The sequence below is a fragment of the Saccopteryx bilineata genome, chromosome 1 (genome assembly GCF_036850765.1).
Source record: "Saccopteryx bilineata isolate mSacBil1 chromosome 1, mSacBil1_pri_phased_curated, whole genome shotgun sequence".
Taxonomy (NCBI): domain Eukaryota; kingdom Metazoa; phylum Chordata; class Mammalia; order Chiroptera; family Emballonuridae; genus Saccopteryx; species Saccopteryx bilineata.
In genome coordinates this window covers 276671394-276695844 of record NC_089490.1, presented here as the reverse complement: position 1 = coordinate 276695844, position 24451 = coordinate 276671394, and the positions used below count along the sequence as shown (strand labels likewise).

At 43.6% G+C, this 24451-nt stretch overlaps 1 protein-coding gene across 2 annotated transcripts in view; it reads right to left on the bottom strand.

The window, feature by feature from the left end:
* Nucleotides 1-24451, bottom strand: part of ADCY2 (adenylate cyclase 2) — a 420264-nt gene that overhangs the window by 20384 nt on the left and 375429 nt on the right. Inside the window, exons 19-22 of one of the 2 annotated variants that reach the window (XM_066243472.1) lie at nt 17591-17678; nt 11016-11174; nt 4146-4292; nt 2612-2719 (exon numbers count right to left, since the gene is read on the bottom strand). In XM_066243472.1, the coding sequence (XP_066099569.1) occupies nt 2612-2719; nt 4146-4292; nt 11016-11174; nt 17591-17678 (502 nt within the window). The remainder of the gene's footprint in view (nt 1-2611; nt 2720-4145; nt 4293-11015; nt 11175-17590; nt 17679-24451) is intronic. The other variant, XM_066243482.1, reaches the window with a different exon arrangement.

Sequence of the window (24451 nt, the reverse complement as noted above, 5' to 3'; positions counted from 1 at the left end):
GCTTGGCCCAGTGGTCAGAACAGCAGAGAATGGTGTTGGCAGGGGTCAAGTTCACAGAGGGATGGGGCAAGTCTTAGGTGAGATCACTGATGGAGCGGACAGGTTGGGGAGAAAACAAGGACTATATGACCACAGGCAGGAGGTGGCTAAGGGAAGGACCCAGAAGTTGAGGAGAGCATTTCTGGGCAAATGCAGCGGCCAGCTCTATCAGAGGCTGCAGATAGCACCTGGCGAAGGAGTGCTCAGAGGCAGAGTCAGCACCAGAAAGACGAGAGGGCACATTAGTTTGTGAATGGCAGTGGAGGATGGGTCAACCCCACATTATGAATGCTGAATGGGTCTTCATTTGGTGCTGACTCTGAGCATCTCTGCTCTGAAGCCCTGCCAGGGGGTGGGCTATGGTGTTTAGGACAGCTGTGGTCTGGAGTGGGTGTGATCAGGTCAGGAGTCCCAAAGGACCCACAACGGGAGATCAACTGAAGAGACCTCAGAATTAGAGCTGGAATTAGAGCAAGGAGAGTGAGGTACCCACTTTGGGCACAAAACTTATGGGGACACAAAGAAGCTCATTAATCATGAGAAATAATCCCTAGTGCAATGTTTTTAAATATCAAAATTAGTGAACACAAATCCAGAATGAACTAAACTATTAAAATTTTAAATGAAGACAGACAAGGGTGTAGACTGAATTGTGTCTTCTCCAAAATCCTATCTTGAGGCCCTAAAACTCTCCCCCAAGACCTCTCTCTCTCTCTCTCTCTCTCTCTCTCTCTCTCTCTCTCTCTCTCTCTCTCTGTCATGCCTGGACAGAGGAAGAAGGTGTCTATCTAAAAGCCAGGAAAAGAGCTCTCACCATGAACTGGGCCCCAAAGAAGCCTGACCTGGAAGTTTCAGCCTCCAGACTGGAGAAAAGAAATTTTTGTTCCTTAAGCTGCCCCACCTGTGGTGTTTTGTTACAGTGACCAAGCTGGCTAAGACAGACAGGCTCTGACAGCGCTGTGCTGACCATCTTAGAACCAAGGCAAAAGGGAAAATGTCCATGCCTATGTGAAGATTTTATGTTTTTTCTTTTTAATGGCTGATTTTTCCCATATCATTAACAGTATTAAAAAATAAATAAGTTTTCTTCCATTAAAGCCAGAGAAGTAAAACTCTGAGTTAGCTGTATTTTTGGTATAAATAAGATATTTCAAGTTAAAACAATGTTGTACATTTTAATAACTCTGCCAATTTTTAAATCATTTTTCAATACTTGAATGTGCTGGAAATAACAACCTACAAATTAAAAATACACAAAACCATGTACACAAGGGTGAACATTTTTTCTTTTCTCTCAGACACCAACATAGCTTGGGAGGGTGCTGCTCAGAAGCCAATACAAGATCCTTTCTAGTTTTCTATTATTGCTTGTTTCTTTTACTTATTACCAGAGTAATGCACACCCACTAAAACAATGATCTAAAAGCAAGTACATGAGGAGGAGAGCGAACAGGACACATGTTACCTTGTCCACCTGGAAAAACGCTGGTGTTAATCTTGATTTGGACATTTCACATTTTATTCTCTGCCCATGAATAAAAAGAGGGAAAAGAAGATCCTGTCCTGATGTTGCTGGAGGAGGGAGCTCTGTTTTAGCAAGCTGCTGTCCCTATGCCCTGCTCTTACTCCATCAATGTGAGGTGGGTATGGCGAGGAAGCTAAGCACATGTGGCTCAACCCTTTGGGGGACCCCCCCCCCTGTCTTCAGCAAGTGTGCTCTGGTAAGGTCTGGACCTCAGTGCTGCACCCAGCACATCTGTCCAACAGCAAACCTATGCTGGTGCCTGTCAGGGAGCCCACTGTCCCTTGGGGAATGTTTATGAACCCACAAGTTAAATAAGATACACACACACACACACACACACACACACACACACACACCATAACGGAAAACCCCTTAAAAAGCCTAGGTGATTAAAGGTGTTCAATTTTGTCCAAATCATGTTTTCAACCAAATTTCTATGTGGTCAGCTTGGATTTTGACCATTTTTTTTTTTTAGCAAGAGTGAGAAAGAGAGAGGGGCAGACAGACAGGAAGGGAGAGAAGTGAGAAGCATCCATTCTTTTTGCACTGCCTTAGCTATTCATTGATTGCTTTTTCATATGTGCCTTGACAAGGAGTCTTCAGTAGAATGAGTGAACCCTTGCTCAAGCTGGTGACCTCAGGGTTTCAAACCTGGGTCCTTAGCATTCCAGGCCAACACTCTATCCAGTGTATCACCACCTGGTCAGGCTTGACCTCATGTTTTTAACCAAAAGATAAGGAGTCATCCAGTAATGAGCCATCTTTAAATAAACAGCTCTAATTGCCTATGTTTTGTATATTTATCCGGTATCAAGCAGCTATTGAATTGGTTGAATTTTTCTTTCCTTATCCACCAGAGAAAGTTCAGTGAACAAAGCCTCAGAAGTCTCCAGAGTTCTCATCTTTTCTCTTAAGATCTTGATTACTGAGATTTAGGAGTGCACACAGAACAATTTATGGTCATTTCATGACCACTTTGGGTCCTCAGATGACCTGTGTGCAGAGTCAAGGCTCACATGTGCCCTTGTGAGGCTGACATGTCTGTACCTGGGCATGCTCCTGGCTGGGCACGGCGCTCAGACCCGTCGCTGCCATGTATGTGCTGCCGATGGTCTTGATCTTTTCAACTCCACTGAATTTTGGCTTGGACAGCAGCTATGAGGCAATGACAATCATTTAGTTATTTAGCCGAGTGCTGACCCAAGGTCAAGCACTTTCTAGAGACATCCTCAATTTCTAGTTCACAGTAATAGTAACATGAGATGTTTCAACCACTGCTTATTCATCCTTCAACCTTGGGCTTTTGGAATTTCACAAAGAGTGTGTCCTTGGTAGGAAATGCAGCAAAGTGATTCACCTCCAATGAACACGAATCACCTTTTAAAATTTGCTAGGGAAGGAAGCAGGATAAATTATGAGGCATGTAATAGTGGCCTCAAATACAGGAACAAATGAAGGAAACTCTGGAAGGTCGTGTGTCTGCTCAGGAGGTAAAGGCATCAACCAAAAACTGGGACATCTTCCTGACCCTTCCTTAGCCTCCCTACTTTCAGAGAAGTTTCCTTCAAGATTCCAAGTCGGAGAATTGAAGACAGGTTAGCAAATCCTCATACCACATATCCAAGAGCCAATCCAGTATGAAAGAGTATTGTCACTCACTCCACTGGGACTGGGGAACATTTATTTTACTGAGGGAAAGTGGAGGAAATATGCCCCCATTTTCCACTATGAACTTGGCACACCCATGAAAATCTCTAGTTGTCATCACTTTGCTATGAGTCTGAGTCAACCTCATGTGATAAAGATGGTAGTAGAGAAATGTATAGGTCCCACAAGGCATTTAAGAAGGTTGACCTGAAGCCATCATATTACATAATTTTATTACTGTATTTCAAAGTTCCAGAACCATGAGAACCTTATTATGTTCGTGGATATCAATTTTCTATATTTTGTTTGATATTTATAAAAATGATGTAACAACATTTTTAAAACCAAGGTGGGTTTGTTCTTGCCAGAAAACAAAATCTATTATTCTTTATATAGGCAGAATATTGAAAATTGAAAAATGACATCTCTTTCAAATTCTAAAATGTATACTTTGTCTCTTGTGAAATAAATGATCCTAGGTACACATCGCTTTTTCAACAATAAAGCATGTCATCCATGCACAGTTCAAGTTGATATCTGACAAAGACCTTTGAATATGCATCGACAGGCCAATAATCTACTATGATAAATAGATTCATTATATTCTTTATATAAAAATAGATGGGCAAGTATTTCCTTGGAGCTCAAATCTTTTGAGAAAATTCATGAGCATATTGGATAGGTATTTTATTGAACAGATTTTGGTAGTTGTTCCTAGCAATCATACCATCTCACAAATAAAATACATTTGTCTCTCCAAAATTTTCAGAGGCCTAAACAGAGCAAAAGGCTTTAACTCCAGACATAAGAAATTACACCAAAGGACAAGTTTTAAGATATACCATGATGAGCAACTTCAAAGGCACTGGCCACGGAAACGCCCAGGTATGGGACTGGGGCTACTCTTGCCCCATGGTCAGTCTCAAGTACCTACATCATCAAAGTCAGCGATGATCTCATTTAGGAGCCGCAGGCATTCCAAGCCCTCCTTGTTGACATCTGATTCTGTGTAGAATTCTTTGAAATCAGGAATGGAGGCAAACATAACACAGACGCAGTCATAGGACTGGTGGTATAATTCCTGCCAGGAGAAAAGGAAAAGCTCAGGAACAGAAAACCTTTCAAACATGCACTCTCCCAATACAAGTGTTTCTTTACACTAGGATTGGTAAAGAAGTCACCCAGTGCCCTCTACCACCTGTATCACCCAGACGCCAGGCCCATTTCAGACACTGGCCATTGATCACAGTTGAAGGCTTCTAATGAGCCTGATGCAGGCTCAGAATCTTCAAACCGCTGCCCATTCCTGCTAATATGATGTTCCCTTCCGGTTAAAGCGCTTTGCCATCTCTACCTTAGGTCTCTCTTACAAGAGACCACAGACTTCTGGCTTAGGAAAAATATGTTCTTTAAGCAACTGAAGGGAAACAAGATGATTTTCCAAACCACTACATTGTCCTAAAATGATTCATTATGGCTTCATTCTTTGGATTGAGGTCTTTCTGCATTTTCTTTTTTAGTGTCTCCTGAAGAGAACAGATGAAAGTCATTAAGTTACTTCTAAGTTTCACTAAGAAGGGACCAATGAAACTCCTCAGGCTACCTATATCTTATTGCATTAGACACCAACAATATTTAACACAGATACCTATTTTCAAATAGAAATAGGCCCATTGTCCTTTGTCCATGGACATAAATAAAATTACAATGCCTTGTAAAGACAGTTTCAAGATGTTTCTATAATTTTCCCAATGCATAAATAAATCTTCAAGTTCAGTGAGTTTCAGAAAGGAAGGGTTATTAAGTGGGTACAGGGGCTAATTCTAGAAATGAAGATCTGCCCTCTCACTGGTGCTGGGTCATCAGGGCGCTCAGATGGCTCAACAGAGGCAGGATGGTCAGGAGACATGGTGGTGCAGTGCATCATGGGAAATGCTCCTTCCTCCAGAAAATATAAGGTCAATTCTGAAATACAAGATGGCCACCCTCTGCATGAGGAAAGAATGTTAGCAGCTGGCACTTCCTGTGTGTGAGGAAATCCACTCTGCATAGACTCTATCAGTGAGCTCTGTGCTTTCGGGCACACAGATGAATCCCTTGGCAGAGAGAAAGCACTTCAACAGCACCATAAATTCAGTGTGGCCTCTCAGAACCACCATTCTTCCCCCACAAAGGTCTTATAACAAATACATCAGGTCAATGGTGACCCCTGGAAGGACACAACCACTTCCTGGAAGACCTAGACTTATGTAATCTTCCTGTTCTCAGGGCCAACCTTCATATAATGCCTTTTGCCGCTGCTTCATGATTCTGTAAAAAATACATGAACAATAGAATCAAGGTTTCCCTTTTATACTATGTTTCCAGTATGACTGAGCTGGCTCATTGTGTAGACTTGTACTTTCTCCTTCTGCAAAGTTGTTTTTGGGAACGTTTGTTATGCAAAGACAACCAGTAGTATATGTCACTACCAAGGTTAGGGGATAGTAACGCTGACTAAGCCAAGGAATCAGGGTAATAGGGGAGAGATAACATCCTAGGAACCTGTTCTAGTTAAATATACCAATTTTGTAAACAGTATACATTCCACTGACTTTCCTGCTCTTAAGGAAAAGGTGTACATCTAGTAAGGCAAGGGTATATTTCCTATAGTCTGAATTTCCCCATAGTCTGCTGACATCAGCCAGAGTTACTCTCTGGGGAACAGTGATGATGGCAAGAATGAGCACAAAAATCACTACCACTGACTGCTTCATGAAAGGATGGGTGCCTCTCTGAACTCTACAGTCATTAACTTGCCCCTGACAATAATCCTATGAGGCTGGTACTATTATTCTCAATCTACAGATGATGTAACTGAGGCACAGAGCAGTTATATTATTTGCCCAAGGTCACAGCTACCAAGGGTGACTGGGAATGGGAACTAATGAGATGCAATGCTAAGCTGACTGTCAGTTTGTCTATGAAGATCTGTTTTAATGACACTGGTTTGGAATCTAACAAAACTCCAGGTTGATGCTTTCACATTGCCTTCTCACCTCTCACCCCAGGATACTCCAGTTTGTTCGAGCTGGAAGCGACCTGATATATCATCTCATTTCATGGTCCTCCAATAAGAATGCATGGAGAGTCACCAACAGGGCTTTCATGAAAGCATATGCCTGGGCCCCCCACTGACCAACCAAACCTCATTCATCCCCTGGAGTTGGCCCTAAGCATATGCATCTACTTGAAAAGCTACATGGGTTATCCAGCTGTGCAGCTTTGATTACAAACCACAGGCTAAAGGAGGGAATGGAAGGTCAGTGTTGTTTGGTGACCCACCGAGGCTCCCAGCTTGCTCCACTAACCTCTGAAGTCTCAGACTAGCCCTCTGTAGACTGAGCACTGCTGGGGGCTTAGGCTGCAAACTGCTCACCCACTCTCTTTGACAGATTGGTCACTTGGAACCCTAGGGGAAGACACCCAGGGTGAGCATGAATTACTGGTCCCTGGTCCCTGATTCAGGGTTTCCCTAGGACTATACTTGTGATCAAGGAAACTTCATAAATGAAAAGATTCACAAAACCTGTGGAGTCAATGAAACTCACAGAGCTAAGAACCATACCCTAAAATCATGAGAGGTTTTCTCAGGTCTTTGGGTTGAGCTTGGGGACAGAGAGGACCACAAGCTGATTGGTCAATAATCTGAGTTTGTCTGATATTTCAGAGGATTGGGGTTGGGAGTAGGGCAGATGGGCAGTCTTTGAAGGGATTTTGGATTTCAGAATCCAGAATAGATGACCCCTGTCCATCACATTGCTGCTACAAAGGTGTCAATGTGCTTTAGAATTGGAAGTGAGCTTAGATGGCATTTCAACATTCATTTGCATGTATCCATTCTGCTCAGATAATGGAAAAATATACACAAGGCAAGTTCATTTTTGTGCTCATTGTCTTTTTCAGTTTATTGAGTGAGATAAATTCTTTCTGAACCCTGCACAAGAAGTTGGGTCAACCCCATGGCTCTACCTGTCACTCAGGTCATGCAGTCCTCTTATCAGTAATTAAAGTGCCCAGTCCAACAAGTAGTCAAAACTCAGAACCCGGTTGAATGTATACCTTTTCCCTTTGCCTGGGGTGGGCCTGCTGCCATGGGGGCGGGTCTGCAGATTGGGGGAGAAGGCACAGTTGGCTTTTATCCTCTTTCTTTACTGCTTATGCTTCTCCTTTGACTCTCCAACTCACTAGCCAGGCTTTCCCTATTATCCAGGGTCAGAGAATGAGAAAAAAATGTCTACTGCAGGAGAGTTTTCTATAAATTGCATCCTGCTCCCTGGGTTCCACAGCCCAGAGGACATTTTCATGGGTTATTTGAAGACTTCCTGTCACCTGTCCCATCACCAGATATCCCTCCCAAGGTTCCCTTAATGTAGGCGATGCACTCCCCTTCTGCCTGTTACCACGTTCCCTGCCCTGGGCTCTCAGGCTGTTCTTCTAGCATCTCTGCTGCGGTTCCTTCACCTTCCAGGCAGCCTTTCAAATAGCATCTAAATGGACTAATTGACTTTCTTTTGCTTGACCCCTGGCAACATAGCACCCTTTGCCCTCTAGAGCCCTTGATAGTCCCCTTGTGTCCCCACCTCAGGCCCCAACTGGATACTTCAATCAGCCCCTGCCCTCTGCATTTCCCACCTGTCGGGAATCCGCCTGATGTCTGTGTCCCCCAGATGGGGATGCTTCTCCAGAATAACTCAGGGACCCAAGTCGTAGGGGGCAAACCCAAGCTGAGCGGTTCCGGTCAGTTCAAGAGGCTAGAGGTGAAGGAGGAACTCCCCACCATCCTTCAGGAGAGGCTCATTTTCACTACCTCTGCCTCAGAGCCCTCTTTCCACCTCTACGCTCCCTGTCGATTGCTATGAAGGGTCAAGAGACATGCATCTTGCATGTTTGAAAATTCTGTGCACTGTTCAGAACCCGCTTTAGAATAAAGGAACTACTGTCTGTACTCGCAGACTGAAATTCACTTTAGCATCCTGTTTGTCTCTCTCTCTCCCTTCCTGTGGGCTAGCTTCACACCAGGTGTTAGGCATACAGAGATGGACAGCATGTGCTGTGTTCTAAAGAAGCTTAAGGTCCAGCTGGAGGGAGAGCAAATAGAACATGAAAACACAGTATGATCAGAGCTGCTGTGCCCTGTGGTGGAGATGTTGGGAGCTCCTCATCTAGGCTTCAGGGAGATTGGTGTGTACCAGGAAGTGTTCAGAACTGCTATTCAGGTTCCCTGACTCCCAGGTCAGGGCTCTGGTACTGACTCAGGCTGCTGACAGGGGGTGTTCCCATTTTTTACCTTCTCCCTATTGTCTGTCCCCAATTGCCAGCTAATGTCTAATTTTTCCAGGGGAGCCCAAGAAGAACCCAGTAGACTAGCCTGGCTCTCTCAGGAACAGGTGGAAGGGTCTGCCCCATGGTCACTGGGAAGGCTCATAGTTAGCCGACAGGGAGGGACTGTTTCGTGTGCAAGGTGTGTTCCCCCACATCCTCAAGGGCATCTGTGTCTTGTTGTGATCAAGTATCAGCTCTCTTAAAATGAGACGACCTGGCTCAAAATCATACACACCCGGGGACTTGGCAAGAGGTCCACTGGGTGACAAAATGAGCTCCTTTCAACAAGTGATGAAAGTTAGCTTTGATGTCATTTCAAGAGCATCTCAGCATTCCTGTGACAGCGCAGCAGTTTGAGAGCAGGCTTTGTAAACCAGCGGGCTCCGAGCTTGAGCCTGAGGGGCCTGCAGGCCTGGGTCTGGAGGGATAAGCTTGCACAGGTTCCCAGTGAGACCGAGGCTGCCCCCACTCCCGCGTCCTGCAGACCTGGGTCTGGCCAGGACAGTCATGACCGAGGGATAAGCTTGCACAGGTTCCGAGTGAGACCGAGGTTACCCCCACCCCCGCGTCCTGCAGACCTGGGCGTGGACACAGCGGCGGCTCTCTGCCTACACACCGGAGCACAGGCACAGCGTACAGCTGTTCTCTCAAATAAAAGCTTTTAGGAATTGTGACTGCAATTAAGTCATTCTTTACTCCCTATTTCAGGAGGGAAAGGAATTCCCTTTGTACATCCATGTGAGAGGTAGGAGAATCAAAGCGACACTCCAGACGTCTCTTTGTTAATCTGGGTCTTGGCCTAGGTCTCATGCCATGTTCCCAAAGATTGTTCTAGAAAGCCATGGAGTGGTAACCTTTACCATGGGACTGACATTCATGCCCTTGTTCATGCTCTAAAATCACCGGGGCCTCTGCGTTAAGGAGTGGTGAGAGCTCAGCCCAGCCCCTGAGGAGGAGCTGGGAAGGGGATGCTGTTGCAGAAGGGGGCAAGTGGTGACATTAGGTTTCCCTCTGCATTCTACTCAGGCCCAGAAGAGCTGGGGGAAGAAGCCTTCCTTGAAAGCTATTGATAAATTCCAGAATGGGGGTGGCAGGAGGAGGGAAGAAGGCAGTGAGTCTAAAGTTCTGCATAAGTTTGGGATATTTACTTAAAAGATATCTAAAATGGAGTGTTTGCTGCACTGTGTGCCGGACATGGCTCTAAGAGCTTGCATGAATTATTGCTTTTAAAATTAGTAACAGCCTCTAGGAGAATGAACCTTGAGGTCACAGCTAGCAGTGTCAGGCCTGGGGCCAGAGCTGTGCTGTCAGCCACCCAGCAGGCAGAGCAGGTGGGAAGAGCTGGCCTGGGGCCCAGGAGGGGCAGGCTTAGCTGCTGCTGCGGGCATCCTCCATGTCCAGAAGCCTTGCTCTTGGGTGCAGGGTCCTCTCCTGGTCCCAGTGTCGGTCATACTCTGTTGTACCCTGTTTAGGTCTGGCATTTGGTGGAAATAACCCTGCTCAACAATAACTAGAACTTCCCCGCAAGGAGCCTTAGGGAAAGACAGTGAACTTGTACAAGATGCGTCTACTTGGCCTGACACGAGTTCATCCATCTATATAGGTTTCCAGCTCCCTCACCTACTCCCAACCTTATTAAACATTTCTTAAGAACAGGAGAGTGCCTGACACATCTTTGAAACTCCACGGTACTCAATATTGGCCTTTACACATGGTGAGTGCTGAATATATGTGTCTTAAATTAATACAGTCCCCGTGGAGATACATCTGCTGACTCTTGTAATTCAGAAATATTAAAGACATTTCATTTCAAAAGCCATTTCAACACTGAAACAACACTCTAGCCTTTCCAATGCTAGTTAAATATCCATCCCTTCAGACTTTCTGTGAAATTTCCATTTCCATCTATTTAAACGGATGGACTCAAGACTTTGATCTGCTCTTGTGTGGATAATTTCCAAATTCTATCTCATATCTTTGAAATGATAAGACCCTTAAAAGGCTCTCAGGGAAGTTGTGAGAAATGAAAGAGTGAATGTGTGGGAGGTTTAATTTACCCCTGGATTTGGGTCTCTATTGCATGCTGGTACTAAGACATTCTCCTGCACTGGAGACAGGATGGTGGCCACTTTTGTGACATACATATTTGGAACCCCAGTAGCTAGTATTGACCTTCAGAACTTTATGTGACTGGGGAAAAATTTGGGAATAATTAATCAGCTCCATGCTACGATACTCATGCTACGATTCTAGCTTCTTATCCTCCATTGACATCTATACATCTAATCAATAACCTCTTGAAAGTGGACCAACTCAATACTGGGCTTGAACACTTAGATGTTTGGAGTGCCACCCATTGGTACCTAGGTGACTGCCTGGAGCATCCAGCCCTCACCCAGTCCACCGTCCAGTCCTGGCCATCAGCCCCGCCTCATCTCACCTCGTTCTTCAGGCTCCTGGCCAGGAAGTGCTCGGCCACGTGCGCAGGCAGCACGTTCTCCAGCAGCACACGGTTCAGATTCTCCATGGTCTCTATCTCCTCTCGCTCTTTATTGAACTTGTTCTTCCATAAGAAGTCTAACCTACAGTAATATTCATTCTGTTACAAGAGGACACAGAGGTAAAGAAACAATAGGCATCTTGTCCTGCCAGAGAGTAGAGGTTTTAAAGAGAAAATAAAAAGAATGAAACCAAACCAAAAAAAGAACCCCCAAACAGAATTGTCAGCTTCCTTGCAAAGTCCACTGTTCCCCGTAAATGCCTCTCACTCGGTCTCTAACGTGGATTTGCGAAAACAAATTCGGGGAAGGACCAGTGTCAGAAACAGAGAAAACAGTTAAGTTGGAAGCTTGCAAGAAAAAAAGACATAAAAGCTTCCTGCTTAATTATTTTCATAAAAAAAATGGCTTGAATTATTTTGTGAAAAGAGGTATAATACAATGCAAATAATGAATAAATGAAAAATGAAAACCACATTAGAAAAGGCAATGCATTGTTTGATGACTTACATATAAAAAATAACAGTATGTATTTGTGGTTGTTTGTCTTTAACATTTAAAAAATCAGTTTTCCTCTACCACAAATTATATAATTAAGTATTCATTGAAAAATACGCATTTTTATTTGGTGATTCATTGTACTGAGAAAAGACATTATATTTGGACAAAAGTTCATTTTGATATCATTTGATTAAGATGGTGCCTGGTAATAAAAACTTATGTGCAGCAAATGCTTTATAATGTATTAAAACAATCTTTTTTTAAAAACCAGTTAACATTGTAGAAACAGAGAGACCGATTTACTGTCAAAGAGTCTCTGATTTTGGCATCACTTTGTGTCAGCTCTGATGTAAATAATTTGATATACTGAAATGGACTTGAGTGGATCCTCGTATTACAAAAGGGCCTAATAGAGAGGGTGTATTTCAGTACAGATAGTAATTTATTGACAAATAAATGCAAAGAAGAACTAGATGCAGGGGGTTTGCTTGTTTTATGGTTTGGTTAATTATACCAGTGACTGTACAAAACAAACACAACAGCAACACACACACACACACACACACACACACACACACACACACGGACAGCCTCTCATAAACAAATGACAATTAAGGAAAAATATCCATCCACATTCTGAATCTTAAAAACAATGATCATTCATCTATTAGGTTTGATCTAACTATGTACGATCCACTAAAAAATTACTCCTCCTTCTCTGGTGTGGCATTTATTTTTGCCTCACATAGCCAGACATTTTTTTTTAATTACAAACAATATTTTTTAGTTTGTTTATATTAACTGTTTGCATTAATGCCAAATTTCCCACATTCTGTATTTATGGCAATCATGCTAGGCACTTACTAGAAATGACCTGTCTCTAGCTTGGAGAACAGATTATTTATTTGGGTCTTTGGGGGTTAAGCCAGTGATGTAGCTCGTTTTAAACTAAAATGACAGAGCAATCCATGTGGAGGCACTGAGGAGCACAGATGTACGTCAAGGTTAGACAAAATGGAATGCGTGCTGAAGGCCAGGCGCCAGTAGGGCAGGCAGCAAACTCAAGCCATGCGGGTTTGGAAGGTTTCTGTAAACCACACAAGGAGGCAGCCATGCTGGTTTTCAGAGTGATCGCTCTTGCATCACAAGCAAGCATTTCGCAAGTCTTTAGCGAAAGGAACCAGAGCACTTTGAGACCAGCTACACTGGACTGAAAGTGCCATTTTGCCAAATCTTCATTCACGTCTCAACTCCCCAGCAATGCTCTCTGCGGAGGAATCCTTTCCTTGATGTGTTAGTACATTAGAAACTTGAGTGGAGGCCCCCAAAAGAAGACAGTTGTCATAGATTTAACATTGTCCCCAAAAGGACAGTTCCAAGTCCTAGTCTCCAGGATTTGTGACCATGACCTTAACTAGAGACAGGGTGTCTGCAGATGTAAGTAACTTCAGGATCTCAGGATGAGACCATCCTGGATTTAGGGTGGGCTGTGAATCGAATGGCTGATGTCCTTACCAGAGAAAGAAGAGGGAGACAGACACGGGGTGCGGCCATGTGAAGAGGGCCAGCCACCACTTCTAATAAGAGCAGCTCTGCCTCATGCTCCAGTCCTCACATCGCCACCCATCTCTCAGATTCTGTCTGAGGCTACTCTCAAGTTCTCAGGGACCCAGGTCCAACTCAGAGATGTGGCATTTGCTTTTCACTCACTCTGGTGATGGAGGGAGAAAGGAGGAAGCCTGGAAGAGGCATCCAGGTCCTATGGGGACCCCACCAACCCTCACTGCTGTGCTTCACACTGCAGCACCGCCTCCAGGGCAGCTCTGTGCTTTGCCTAGTTCTGAAAAGAAGCTGAGAAACTGGCGGGCTTTATACCTTTCTACACGGACAGAAGAAGTGGTTCCTGGCTGGGGTGCCGGAAGTGTGTGGCGTGCCTTTGCCTGGATTCTCAACTCACACACAGTGACATCAGCCTCACTCTTAGACCATGAATCTGCTCTCTGCTGGGTTCCATATGTTGAATGAACCCACCAAGAATGCAGACCCTGATGGTGGTGTGCTGTTTAAACTTGGAAAAAAGATAGGGAATCTTCCTTTTTCAAAAGAGGCCCTTGGGGCCTGACCAGGTGGTGGTACAGTGGATAGAGTGTCGGACTGGGATGCAGAAAGACCCAGGTTCGAGACCCCGAGGTCGCCAGTTTGAGCACAGGCTCATCTGGTTTGAGCAAAGTCACCAGTGTGGACCCAAGGTTGCTGTCTTGAGCAAGGGGTTACTCGGTCTGCTGAAGGCCTGCAGTCAAGGCACATATGAGAAAGCAATCAATGAACAACTAAGGTGTTGCAATGAAAAACTGATGATTGATGCTTCTCATCTCTCTCCATTCCTGTCTGTCTGTCCCTGTCTATTCTTCTGACTCTCTCTGTCTCTGAAAAAAAAAAAAAAGGCCCTTGGGTTGGCTCGCATTTCCATCACAAACTGGATGAACTTCAGTACAGAGAACAACCCCATGCATGCAGGCCATGCACTTTGTTTTCTTAGAAGCCCACAGCAATATTTATTACACTGATTTGACCAGAAGCAATCATCATCATTTCAAAAAAGGTGGTCATGGGACAAGGGAGCCATTAGGACAAATGACAACAAAAATAAGTTGCAAAATGTCTGTGCAATGGTTTACAAAACCATTCAGGAAACAAATAACTCTGTGGACATGAATACTTAAGAAACTTAAAAAAAACCTTATTTCATAATGAACAAAATAAACTAACAGACAAAACTGAAACAGACTCACAGATATAGAGAACAGACTGACAGCTGTCAGAGGAGAGTGGAGGTTGTGGGGCTGGGTGAAAAAAGGTGAAGGGATTAAGCCAGAAATAAAATAAAGCAAAAGAAAAATAAGAATATAATTTTAAATATTGGACATTTGCTTATAATATACTTGTCTTTCTGAAAGAGTGTGCAGAAACACTACATCTCAGACTCCACAGTTCTTATTAGCCCAGAAGACTTTGGACCTTAGCAAATCATTCTCTTAATGATTTTCGGTAGAAGGTCAGCCTCCTGGCTCACCTTGGAATATCCTTGGTGCCAGTTGTTAAAGGATAACTGTGAACATGATTACTCTTGTGGGGAGTAATGACTTCTAGATGTATATATGTATTACTTGTTACATTAGAGATAAAAAAGGAATGACTTCCTATAAGATGGGCATGAGCACTATTGTGCTCAATTAATGTCCAACCATAATATCAATACCTTTAATTCTCATAAATCAATTAGAAAGTAAAAGATAAATGCATAGCCACTGAACTCAACCACATTTATGAAATGGGACTGAATGCTTATCATCTGAATGATCAATAAAAATGTGGGAAAACTCACTCTGATTCTAGGTTCTTAAAATGTAGCAATCGGAGTGACCATTCTAACAGGAGAAAGTGCAGGACAAAACACCCCTGGTAGGAAGTGGAGAAGAAACAGGTGACTTCAAAGCAGGAAGGGCCAGGTTGTTTCCTGAGGGATGATCATCTAGGTGATATTCTGCAAGGAACCCAGTTCTTTCCCATCTGGGTTACAGGGTTTCCTGTATATAATCTTACAGGACATGCCTTTTCTCTAAGAATGAGAGCAGACAGCTGGTCAACAGTAAGAAAACCAGGTAGCAGGAGAAACACATGAAAAAAGAACAACATGGTATAACCAGCTTAGAGAAATGTGCAGGTTGTCAAAAACGCAAACCAATGAAAGCAGAACCAAGCAGGTGCCAGCGACAGAGGCAGGGAAGGGCGGCAGGGAGACAGGGATCTGCAAAGCCCTGCAGCAGGACAATAGCCCAGCTCCAGGGAGAGTGCTGAGGCCCGCCCTGCGAGCTCCTAGAGCACACTGGTGCTAGCACTGCTTGGGGAGATGGAAGACGACAGTGTTGCCAGGCCGCTGGGCTGGCAGTCACAGATCTGGTCTCTGCCCTGGCATTAACAGCTTCCTACTGTTAAACAGTTTACTGATGTATATATAATTTAAATGGATTTGCATCTTAGTTGGTTATTTCTAAACTAATCACTATTTGGTTTCATGTTATGCATCAAAGAACTCAAAGCAAAGCATGGCTGAGGTAGAGTTGCCTGGCATGAGATGAGTTTGTTCTTTGGGAGAACATCCTGGTGAGCAGGCATAGAAAGAATATTGCCCTTAAAAACCCTGTACTCACAGCCTCTACTGGGAAACCAGTAGGAAGTGGGGGGGCCAAGGGTTGGAAGAATAGTTTCATTGGCATCGTAAAATAAAAATTTTAAACAAAAGTTAGTATTTTTAGGAATGATTACAAGTGGCAGCAAAGATATACCCACTCGTTGGACAAATGAGTTTGTAAAATCTGTATCTTTTGAGTTTGCTCACTTTTAGTGTTAAAGAATAGCGCTGGGCAGCACCAGGTATGTGATCTGTGAAATTGCAAATTACTTTCCTGCTTGGGGAGGGCCTTTGTCTTGCTAATGTTTGCTGGAGGAGGGAGAAGCCTTTTTTTGCAGAGTGAGAGCAGAGAGAAGGCAGAGTGCTGAAGGAGAAGCTGGGGAACCAGAGGTGAGGGACTTTGGGACTGGTGAGGCCTTTGATTCTAGGGGAAACCGGAGAAGATTCTCCTGGTTGTGGAACCAGATAATGTGTCAGTAGCTTTGTGAGTCCTGAATGAATAAACAGGGAAGTGTTTTCCCTGTGTGTTTGCTTATCAGCGGGTGCAAGTCTCAAATAAAGGAATGGCCTACCATTTTTTGGTTCCACTGTTTCTTTACCATCTGCCTGAATCTAATGTGAACCTGCATGTGCATGGCCATCATGGTGGTGACTACTGGCCATACACCACTTCAAAAAAAAAAGAAAAGCAAACTATCCATATTGAAAAACAAAGTCTCAGTCAGGAGGATTTTTTTTTCAAACAATATCAGCTATTGAGGGAATACTTTTTAGGCTTATGAAACATACAAAACAAATCTTGAGATTTAACAAGAAATTAATTGATTTACATCTCTATCATTCATTGAGGAGCCACTGGGCCATTTCACCCGCAGGTGTTGTAAAGTACCAAAGGATACATAATTAATATTAATATTATAAGAGGCTTGGAGAACATTTTATTAATTTGGGTTAAGGTGTGCAGAGAAATTGTGAGAATAGTCTCTGTACTGTGTGATTGGCATAGTCAGGATAGCCCTTGGCATTATGTTGTAAATGCAAAGGGGAGGAAAACATGGATCCCCAGACATTCCACCATGCCTGTGGGGAAAGGAGTGAATGGCTAGCCAGGTGCAGGGAGAGAAAAACCAAAATAAACCTTTTCTCATAGCAATGAGTCATTTGCGGGCATTTGTCCCCACCAAAACTACCTCTCCTATGTAAATGCATGTGGTTAACCCGTGTGACTCTGGACAGAGAGATGGCAGATAAACAGTAGATAATATAGGAATGCCTTTAATATATAAAGAGACATCTTTCTACCATTGTGTTGACTTGTAAATTTTGTTTTCTCCAAAATGATGTATGGCTTGCAAATTGAACGAGGTCCTATCATGTTAAAGGATATGACCTATAACCAATAGTGGTAAGGGGCTCCTAATGCAATTTTTGCTTCTGTACTTACAAAACTATAAAAACTAAGTAGAACAAAGGGCCAGCGCGCTCTCTGTCAGATTTCTGTAGGAGTTCCTGCCGCTGCTTGGCCAAGCTAGACAATAAAGCTTTGATGTGTAAACGACTGACCTTGTTCCTGTCTTTCATGTTTCAGGTCCCTCTGAATTTGGCTTAACATTCATCAAGTTTGCCATTAGTGGGAAATATGAGAACTTTCTCCTTTTGTCTGTATTTTTGCCCACACATTGTGGGCTATCTATTTCCTTCTAAGTGATAAGATGACTCTGATGTTTGAATCTTTGTTTGCATAAAAGTAACTACGATGCATATCCTCAAAGTATTATTAATACAAGACTTCAGAGAAATTATGTGGAAAACCAAACTTCTTACCTGTCTACCCAGGACAAGCAGTGTGATGAAGAATATAAAGAGAGACACTGAGCCCATGGTCTTCAGGTCTTTCCAAATGCCTGGTCTACTAAAAACAGACAAAAACAATACAAAACAATATATACACTGGTCTTAGAATCTGTGTATCAGCCACCTTCAGAAACTCTAGTGTGTGTCTACATTCTACTCGAGCCAAACACACACATACACACTTCAAATATATCTTAAATATATCATTAAACTCAGATCACATCAAAACAAAACAACCCTATTTTGAGAACTAAGTAAAAATATTTTTTTCAAATTAATATAGGTTTCTTACTTTATGTCAAGCTCTAGCAAATAAGAGGAAAAATGTTAATCATATTTTCTTTTTTTTTTTTTTAAACTTATTGGGTTTTTTTATTTTTATTTTTATTTATTCATTTTTAGAGAGGAGAGAGAGAGAGGGAGGGAGAGAGAAAGAGGAGAGAGAGAGACAGAGAGAAGGGGGAGGAGCTGGAAGCATCAACTCCCATATGTGCCTTGACCAGGCAAGCCCAGGGTTTCGAACCGGCGACCTCAGCATTTCCAGGTCGACGCTTTATCCACTGCACCACCACAGGTCAGGCCTAATCATATTTTCTTTATAATTCTGGGATCAATATGGATAATTTGATACATAACTTCAAATCTTCAGTGATTATTCTCAGAAAGAGACAGTATGCTAGAAATTAATAATCATGTGAGGTCTAAAAGTGAAGTAGGAAACTTCATTTATACAAGCTACTCTGACTTATAATTACACACTCTCATATAACGTTCTCAAAGGCACCTGTTCTTATTCTCTCTTTCATTTGATTTTGTATCATGAAGAAAAAGCATAACAAAGATGGAAAACTTTGACCACTGGCCTGCTTCCCCTCAGGCCCAGGTAGACATCAGTAAGGTATCCTGTCCAAGTTCTCACACGGTGTCTGGGGCCCTCCATCCTCACCACAGTATTTGAGGCAGCGACCGGCCACACATCTACACGGGCATGTGTGGTGGTCAATTTTATCTGTCAGTTTGAATGGACCACCAGGTGCCCAGCAGTTTAGTCAAATATTACTCTTGAGTGATTCTGTGAGGGTATTTTTTTGGATAAGGTCAACATTTAAATTGGCAGCCATAAGGTCATCAGCCATAAGGTCACTGGCTTCTCCCTGAGAACAAAGCAAGCTAGAAAGAGCCATTTTCCCATCGCACTAGGATTGATGTTAAGAAAGGAAGTTCTTTCTGAGCCTGAGGCAGTCGTTCGTGTCTAACAGCCCCTTGAACTAACTCAGGGGAGCAGTTTATAAACAAGGCTGACTTCAATGAATGTTAAACTCATTTTTTTCCCCCTATATTGACATGATCTTAACCAGTTAGTGAAAGAGTTACAACACAGCCAACAGCCTAAGAGGCTGGTGCAGGCTGAGGTTTTAGTTTTCATGTTGCTTCATGCACATCACTTTACAATGCCAGGGGTCTGAGAAAGCAGCTACACCACCCCCCTCTTCCTCTCACCACCCCTCTAAGCCTCAAACTGAGAGTGAAATGTTGACTTCCAGGTCAGTGTCTTGCAGTAGCATCATCAGTGCAACCAATTAGAACTCAAGTTCCCCTTGGTATTCCCAGGAAAGAGACTAGATGTCCCAAACATGCAGAGCCAGCATAGGTCCCTCTCACTTCCGGAACGTGGGTGGGAGGACTCCCTTAGTGCACTTCAGGGCCTGCCGGGGTTTGCAGTTAATCGCACAGAAAATATATTTAAGCAATCTATGGAAACGATCCTTTCCTGGAACTCCTCACATTAGTGCATATGAGCATGGAGTTAGGGGTGGAAGTGTCCTGCTGTACCCATTGCCCACATCTCGAGCCTTAGTGAGGAACCCTGGTGGCTGGAGGTGGGGACTTGCAGGAAGTAACATAAGGGAAGGTTCTCATGCTGGACATGGCAGGGGGTTTGAAAGTATAGACCTAAATGAACCTCAGCACAAGAAGGCGCAGCCTGGCCCATTGAACAAACTTATGTGCCAACACATGGATGCCTTTTTCACTTCTAAAATTCTCTGTACTAGGAAGAACTGCAGCTTGCTTTCTCAGGTTTCATTGAGATGTCTTTAAAGTTTCTTTCATGCATCGAGATAAAAAGAGTTGCCTACTCATACTGGAGCCCTTTTCCCCTTGGGGGCCTCTCATAGATGCATGCTGTAGGGATTCCTGCAGTTTGAGTGATGAATTTCTCCATCTTCAGATCCATTCCTGGGTTACCTTGCTCAGTGCATATGTAGGAGAGGGGGGGGGAGAAGGAATGTGTAGTGTGGAGGGAGCATTGGAATACATAGAATAAAATTGCAGGATGCCCTCCTGGCAGAGTCTAGCCCATTGTGTGGATCACTGCCTTAGTTTCCCAGGGCTGCCAAAACAAGGTACCACAGCTGGGTAGCTTAAAACAATAGGAATTTATAGTCTTCCAGTTCTGGAGGCCAGAAGTCTGAAACCAAGCTGTTGGCAGGGCAGTGCTCCCTGAAACTTGCAGAGTCATCCTTCCTTGCCTGGTCCTGGCCTCTAGCACTTGGTCATAAATCCCTGGCACTCCTTGGCTCATTCCTGCATCCCTCCCATCTCTGTCTTCACCATCAAGTGACGTCTCCCTGTGTGTATTCGTTTTCACACGGCCGTCTTCTCATGAGGACACCAGCCATGCCGGATTAGCACCTGCCCTACTCCAGTAGGGCCTCATCTTAACTAATCACATCTGCAATAACCCTGTTTCCAAGAAAAGGCATGTTCTGAGGTATGGGGGCTTAGGATTTCAACATGTCTTCTTTAGGGGGAACATAGTTCAATCCATAACAACAGCAGTAGCCATTTATACAAAAAAAGTGACAGCTAGTTGGGTATGAGGCCTTTCTCTCCCCATTCCCTTGAAGTTTTAAGAATAGAGTCCACTTGGAATTTCATGTGTGAGAGTTGTGCTCTCAATGAATTATAAAGTAAGGAAACCTTTGTGCATATTGATGAGAGTAAATGGTTTCAGTCACTGTGCAAAACAGTATAGAAGTCCCTCAAAAAAATTAAAAACAGAACTGCCATGTGATCCAGTAATCTCACCACTAGAATATATCTATCGAAATTGAAATCAGGATCTATCGAATTGAGACAGAGCTGATATAATTGAGAAAGTTTCTAACTCTATGATTCTAACTTGATGTCAGTTGCAGCCAAAATGTGACCAAATATTTTTTTTAATACCTAAAAACTGGACTTTGGAGATACAGATATCCAAATATGCCTGTGGCCACACATTAATTTGCAGTTGGCTTGCACCCTGATACTGTTGATGGGGCATTAATTCCAGCCCTCAAGTTTTGAGCATCCAAAAGCCCAAAGAAACCTAATAAATTGGGTGACAGATATGGAGGAATTACTTGGTAAACCAGTTTCTAACCTAAAGGCAGAGTTCTGGTGAGGTAAAAATTACATTTTCATTTCTCTCAGGTGAGAAAGCAGTCCGGGTACACGGACACAATAATCTTATTATTTTTTTTTTTTTAATTTTACCTAGGTGAAATGAGCTGCTTTTTCTTTTTTTTAAAAAAAAATAAAAGTACCTCAAGAAACCTAGTTGTCTGTTATTTTGGTAACAGTACATAAACTGAGGTAAGGTGTGATATGTTTATATATCTCACATTTTCTTCATCTGTTCATCTGACAGACACCGAAGTTGTTTCCATATCATGGCTACTGTGAATAATGCTACGATGAGTGTGGGTGGGCCAATTTCTGCTCCAGGTCTTGATTTCAATTTCGATAGATATATTCTAGTGGTGAGATTACTGGATCACATGGCAGTTCTGTTTTTAATTTTTTTGAGGGACTTCTATACTGTTTTGCACAGTGACTGAAACCATTTACTCTCATCAATATGCACAAAGGTTTCCTTTTCTCCATATCCTTGTCAACACTGTTTTATATCTTGTCTTTTTGATAACAGCCATTTTAACAGATGTGAGGTGATACCTCATTGTGGTCTTGATTTGCATCTACTTAGTGACATTGAGCATCTTTCCAGGTATATAGGTATATGTTGACCATTTATTTGTATGTCTTTGAAAAATTGCTCCATGCTCCTCACTCCCTATAGTGGCAGAATTCTTTTTTTTTTTCTTTGTATTTTTCTGAAGTTGGAAACGGGGAGGCAGTCAGACAGACTCCCGCATGCGCTCAACTGGGATCCACCTGGCACACCCACCAGGGGGCGATGCTCTTCCCATCTGGGTCCTCGCTCTGTTGCAACCAGAGTCATTCTAGTGCCTGAGGCAGAGGCCACAGAGCCATCTCAGCGCTTGGGCCAACTTTGCTCCAGTGGAGCTCTGGCTGCAGGAGGGGAAGAGAGAGACAGAAAAGAAGGAGGGGCGAGGGGTGGAGAAGCAGATGGGTGCCTCTCCTGTGTGCCCTGGCCGGGAATAGAACCCAGGACTCCTGCACACCAGGCCTACGCTCTACCACTGAGCCAACCGGCCAGGGCCTAGTGGCAGAATTCTTAAACTTGCTTGTCACCTCTCCATCTAATGCACCAGACCAATGGCTGACAGCCTCTCATTTTCCTAAACAAAACCTGCGCATGTTAAGTCCCCATTTGTGGGCCAGCTTTTTGTGTGTGCTCACTAACCGTCTGCCAAAGCTCAATCCCTCCACTGACATTGGTAGTGCACATGGGGTGCTGGCCACAGAGCAAGGGTGGGAGGCAGCAGGGCTGACCATGGGCCAGGTAAGGAGAGGATCCATGGGTGAGGTATTCCCAGTGGCTCATGTGCAGGCTGCTTGATGGAGGCCTCAAAGCCATTTATGCAATCCCCTTAAATGCCCTTGGAAGGTCCTATCTGCCACTCTTTCAGACTCTTCCTGTGCCACGAAGCTTCCAATTTAGTATTCTGGATGGGTCAGGAGAGACGTGAGCTTCCGTGTAGTGTTCTGACTGGCTGAGGAAGCCTTTGTTCTCACTCAATGCTCTTGTGTTCCCCTTCAGGAGAAAGCATGGCTAAGAAGAACGCTCTTGACCCTAAGCTGTGCCATCATGGGGGAGGGGTGATGTGGGTCGAGTCAAACTGTACTATTACCTAGTTCAATGCATTCAGACTTACATTTTTCTCCCCATAGTGTGCTGAAACTTTTCCTCTAGAAACCTGGACTATTATCTGGACTGTGACTGGTGGAGAGTGTCTTCCAGAGGCTCCCAGACTATGGCTGAGAGGGGCCACAGAAGGTTCATGAACCACTGTGGGGTCCATAGCCAGGGCCAAGGTCCAAATGACTATTACCTAATGCATGGCTTGGTGAGACTCTTCCATGAGCCCTAGGCATAGGAGCAGGACCCCAGAGCTCCAACAGGGTACTTTTGTCTGCGGGCAGATTTCAAATTATTATTATTGAGGTGTGGGGGGGCAGCACAAATATGAGCCATCTCATTCTGCCATGGTGCTGTGCTTTCTCCTCTGCTTCTGAATCTTCACAGTACTTAAAGTCTTTCCAATACTGAAGTCAACTCTGGGAGACCTAATGTAGCTGCCAGCCGGCATGTCCACTCACTTCCTAGGTATGTTGCACAAACTTAACCAAGGTGCCCTGATAATCCCTTCTGGTCTTCCAGTAAACCATGGTTTTCTCATAGAACATTTTTGTGATCTTCTTGACAGCAGAGGCTCCATTTTATTCATCTCTGTGTGCTCAGACTCTAGCAATCAGGTCGGGCATATGGAGAATGTTCAATATAATTGTATTCTAAAAACAAATGAATCAGTGGACAAATAACCATGTTGGTTTAAAACCTAAGGAGTTTCATTTCCAGATACTCTTTTCTCCCCCTGGCTGGACACAAATTTATCCAGACTCTGTGCAATCATCCAGAGAAGGTGGCCCCATGTCACCAAAGATGGACAGCTGAAAGCCTCCTGCCTTTTCAGAGTGGTATTCATAAAGACCAGGCAGAACAGTTTGGGGTTGCAAACAGACTGACGCAATAAGGGGTGTGCACAGTGTTAGCACCTTTGATTGGAGAGCTGGTGATCAGAAGTATGTTTTCTATACAGTCTATGGGGCACTGGCTCTGGGAAATCTCCTTCCTCCTCTTATTCTAAAATCAAACAAAAGAAAACATACTAGCCTAAAAGTTGAGTATCTTCCTTCAAGAGGGCCCAAATCACAGGACATTTTCTTTTTTAGGTTAGATAACAAAATAGCTCACTGATGGTTGCTTTTTATATAAGAAAAGGAAGCTTGAGCAGTGCTAGGATGACATGCGTTTTTTCTTTCATTAGTCATTTCAAATTACCTCCCTGCAGCGGCACTGCTAATGGTGTCCAGCACAGAGACTGAGAGTGCGCCCCTGGTTTCTGGAGATGGCATGGGGCAGGGGGACCCAGAAGGGGGGAGAAACTGAGATATAAAATTTGAAAATAATACCTTTTCAATACTAACTTGGATATATTATGGGTTTGAATGCAAATTTGAAATACATTTTTAATTTAAAAGAGGAGACTGCACAGAGATTTCAGGTGTTTCATCATGCACTCAGACCGTCTACCCCAGAGGTAGACTACACACTGCTCCTGCCTCTCTCCGGAGGATTAAGGCCGTAGTTCTTCCCCAAGACTATCAGTGAGCTCATCATCAGTTGATCTCAAGTTGAGATATAGCCAAAATATATCACGGTATCTTGAATTCTAGCTGTTGGGTTTTCCATGAGGCATAGAAAAAACAGGAAGAGCAAAACAATTCCACATCAAAGATGCTTAACTCAGCTCAGTGGTATATGTTTGAGCACCACCTCCATCACTACCCTCAATGCTGACC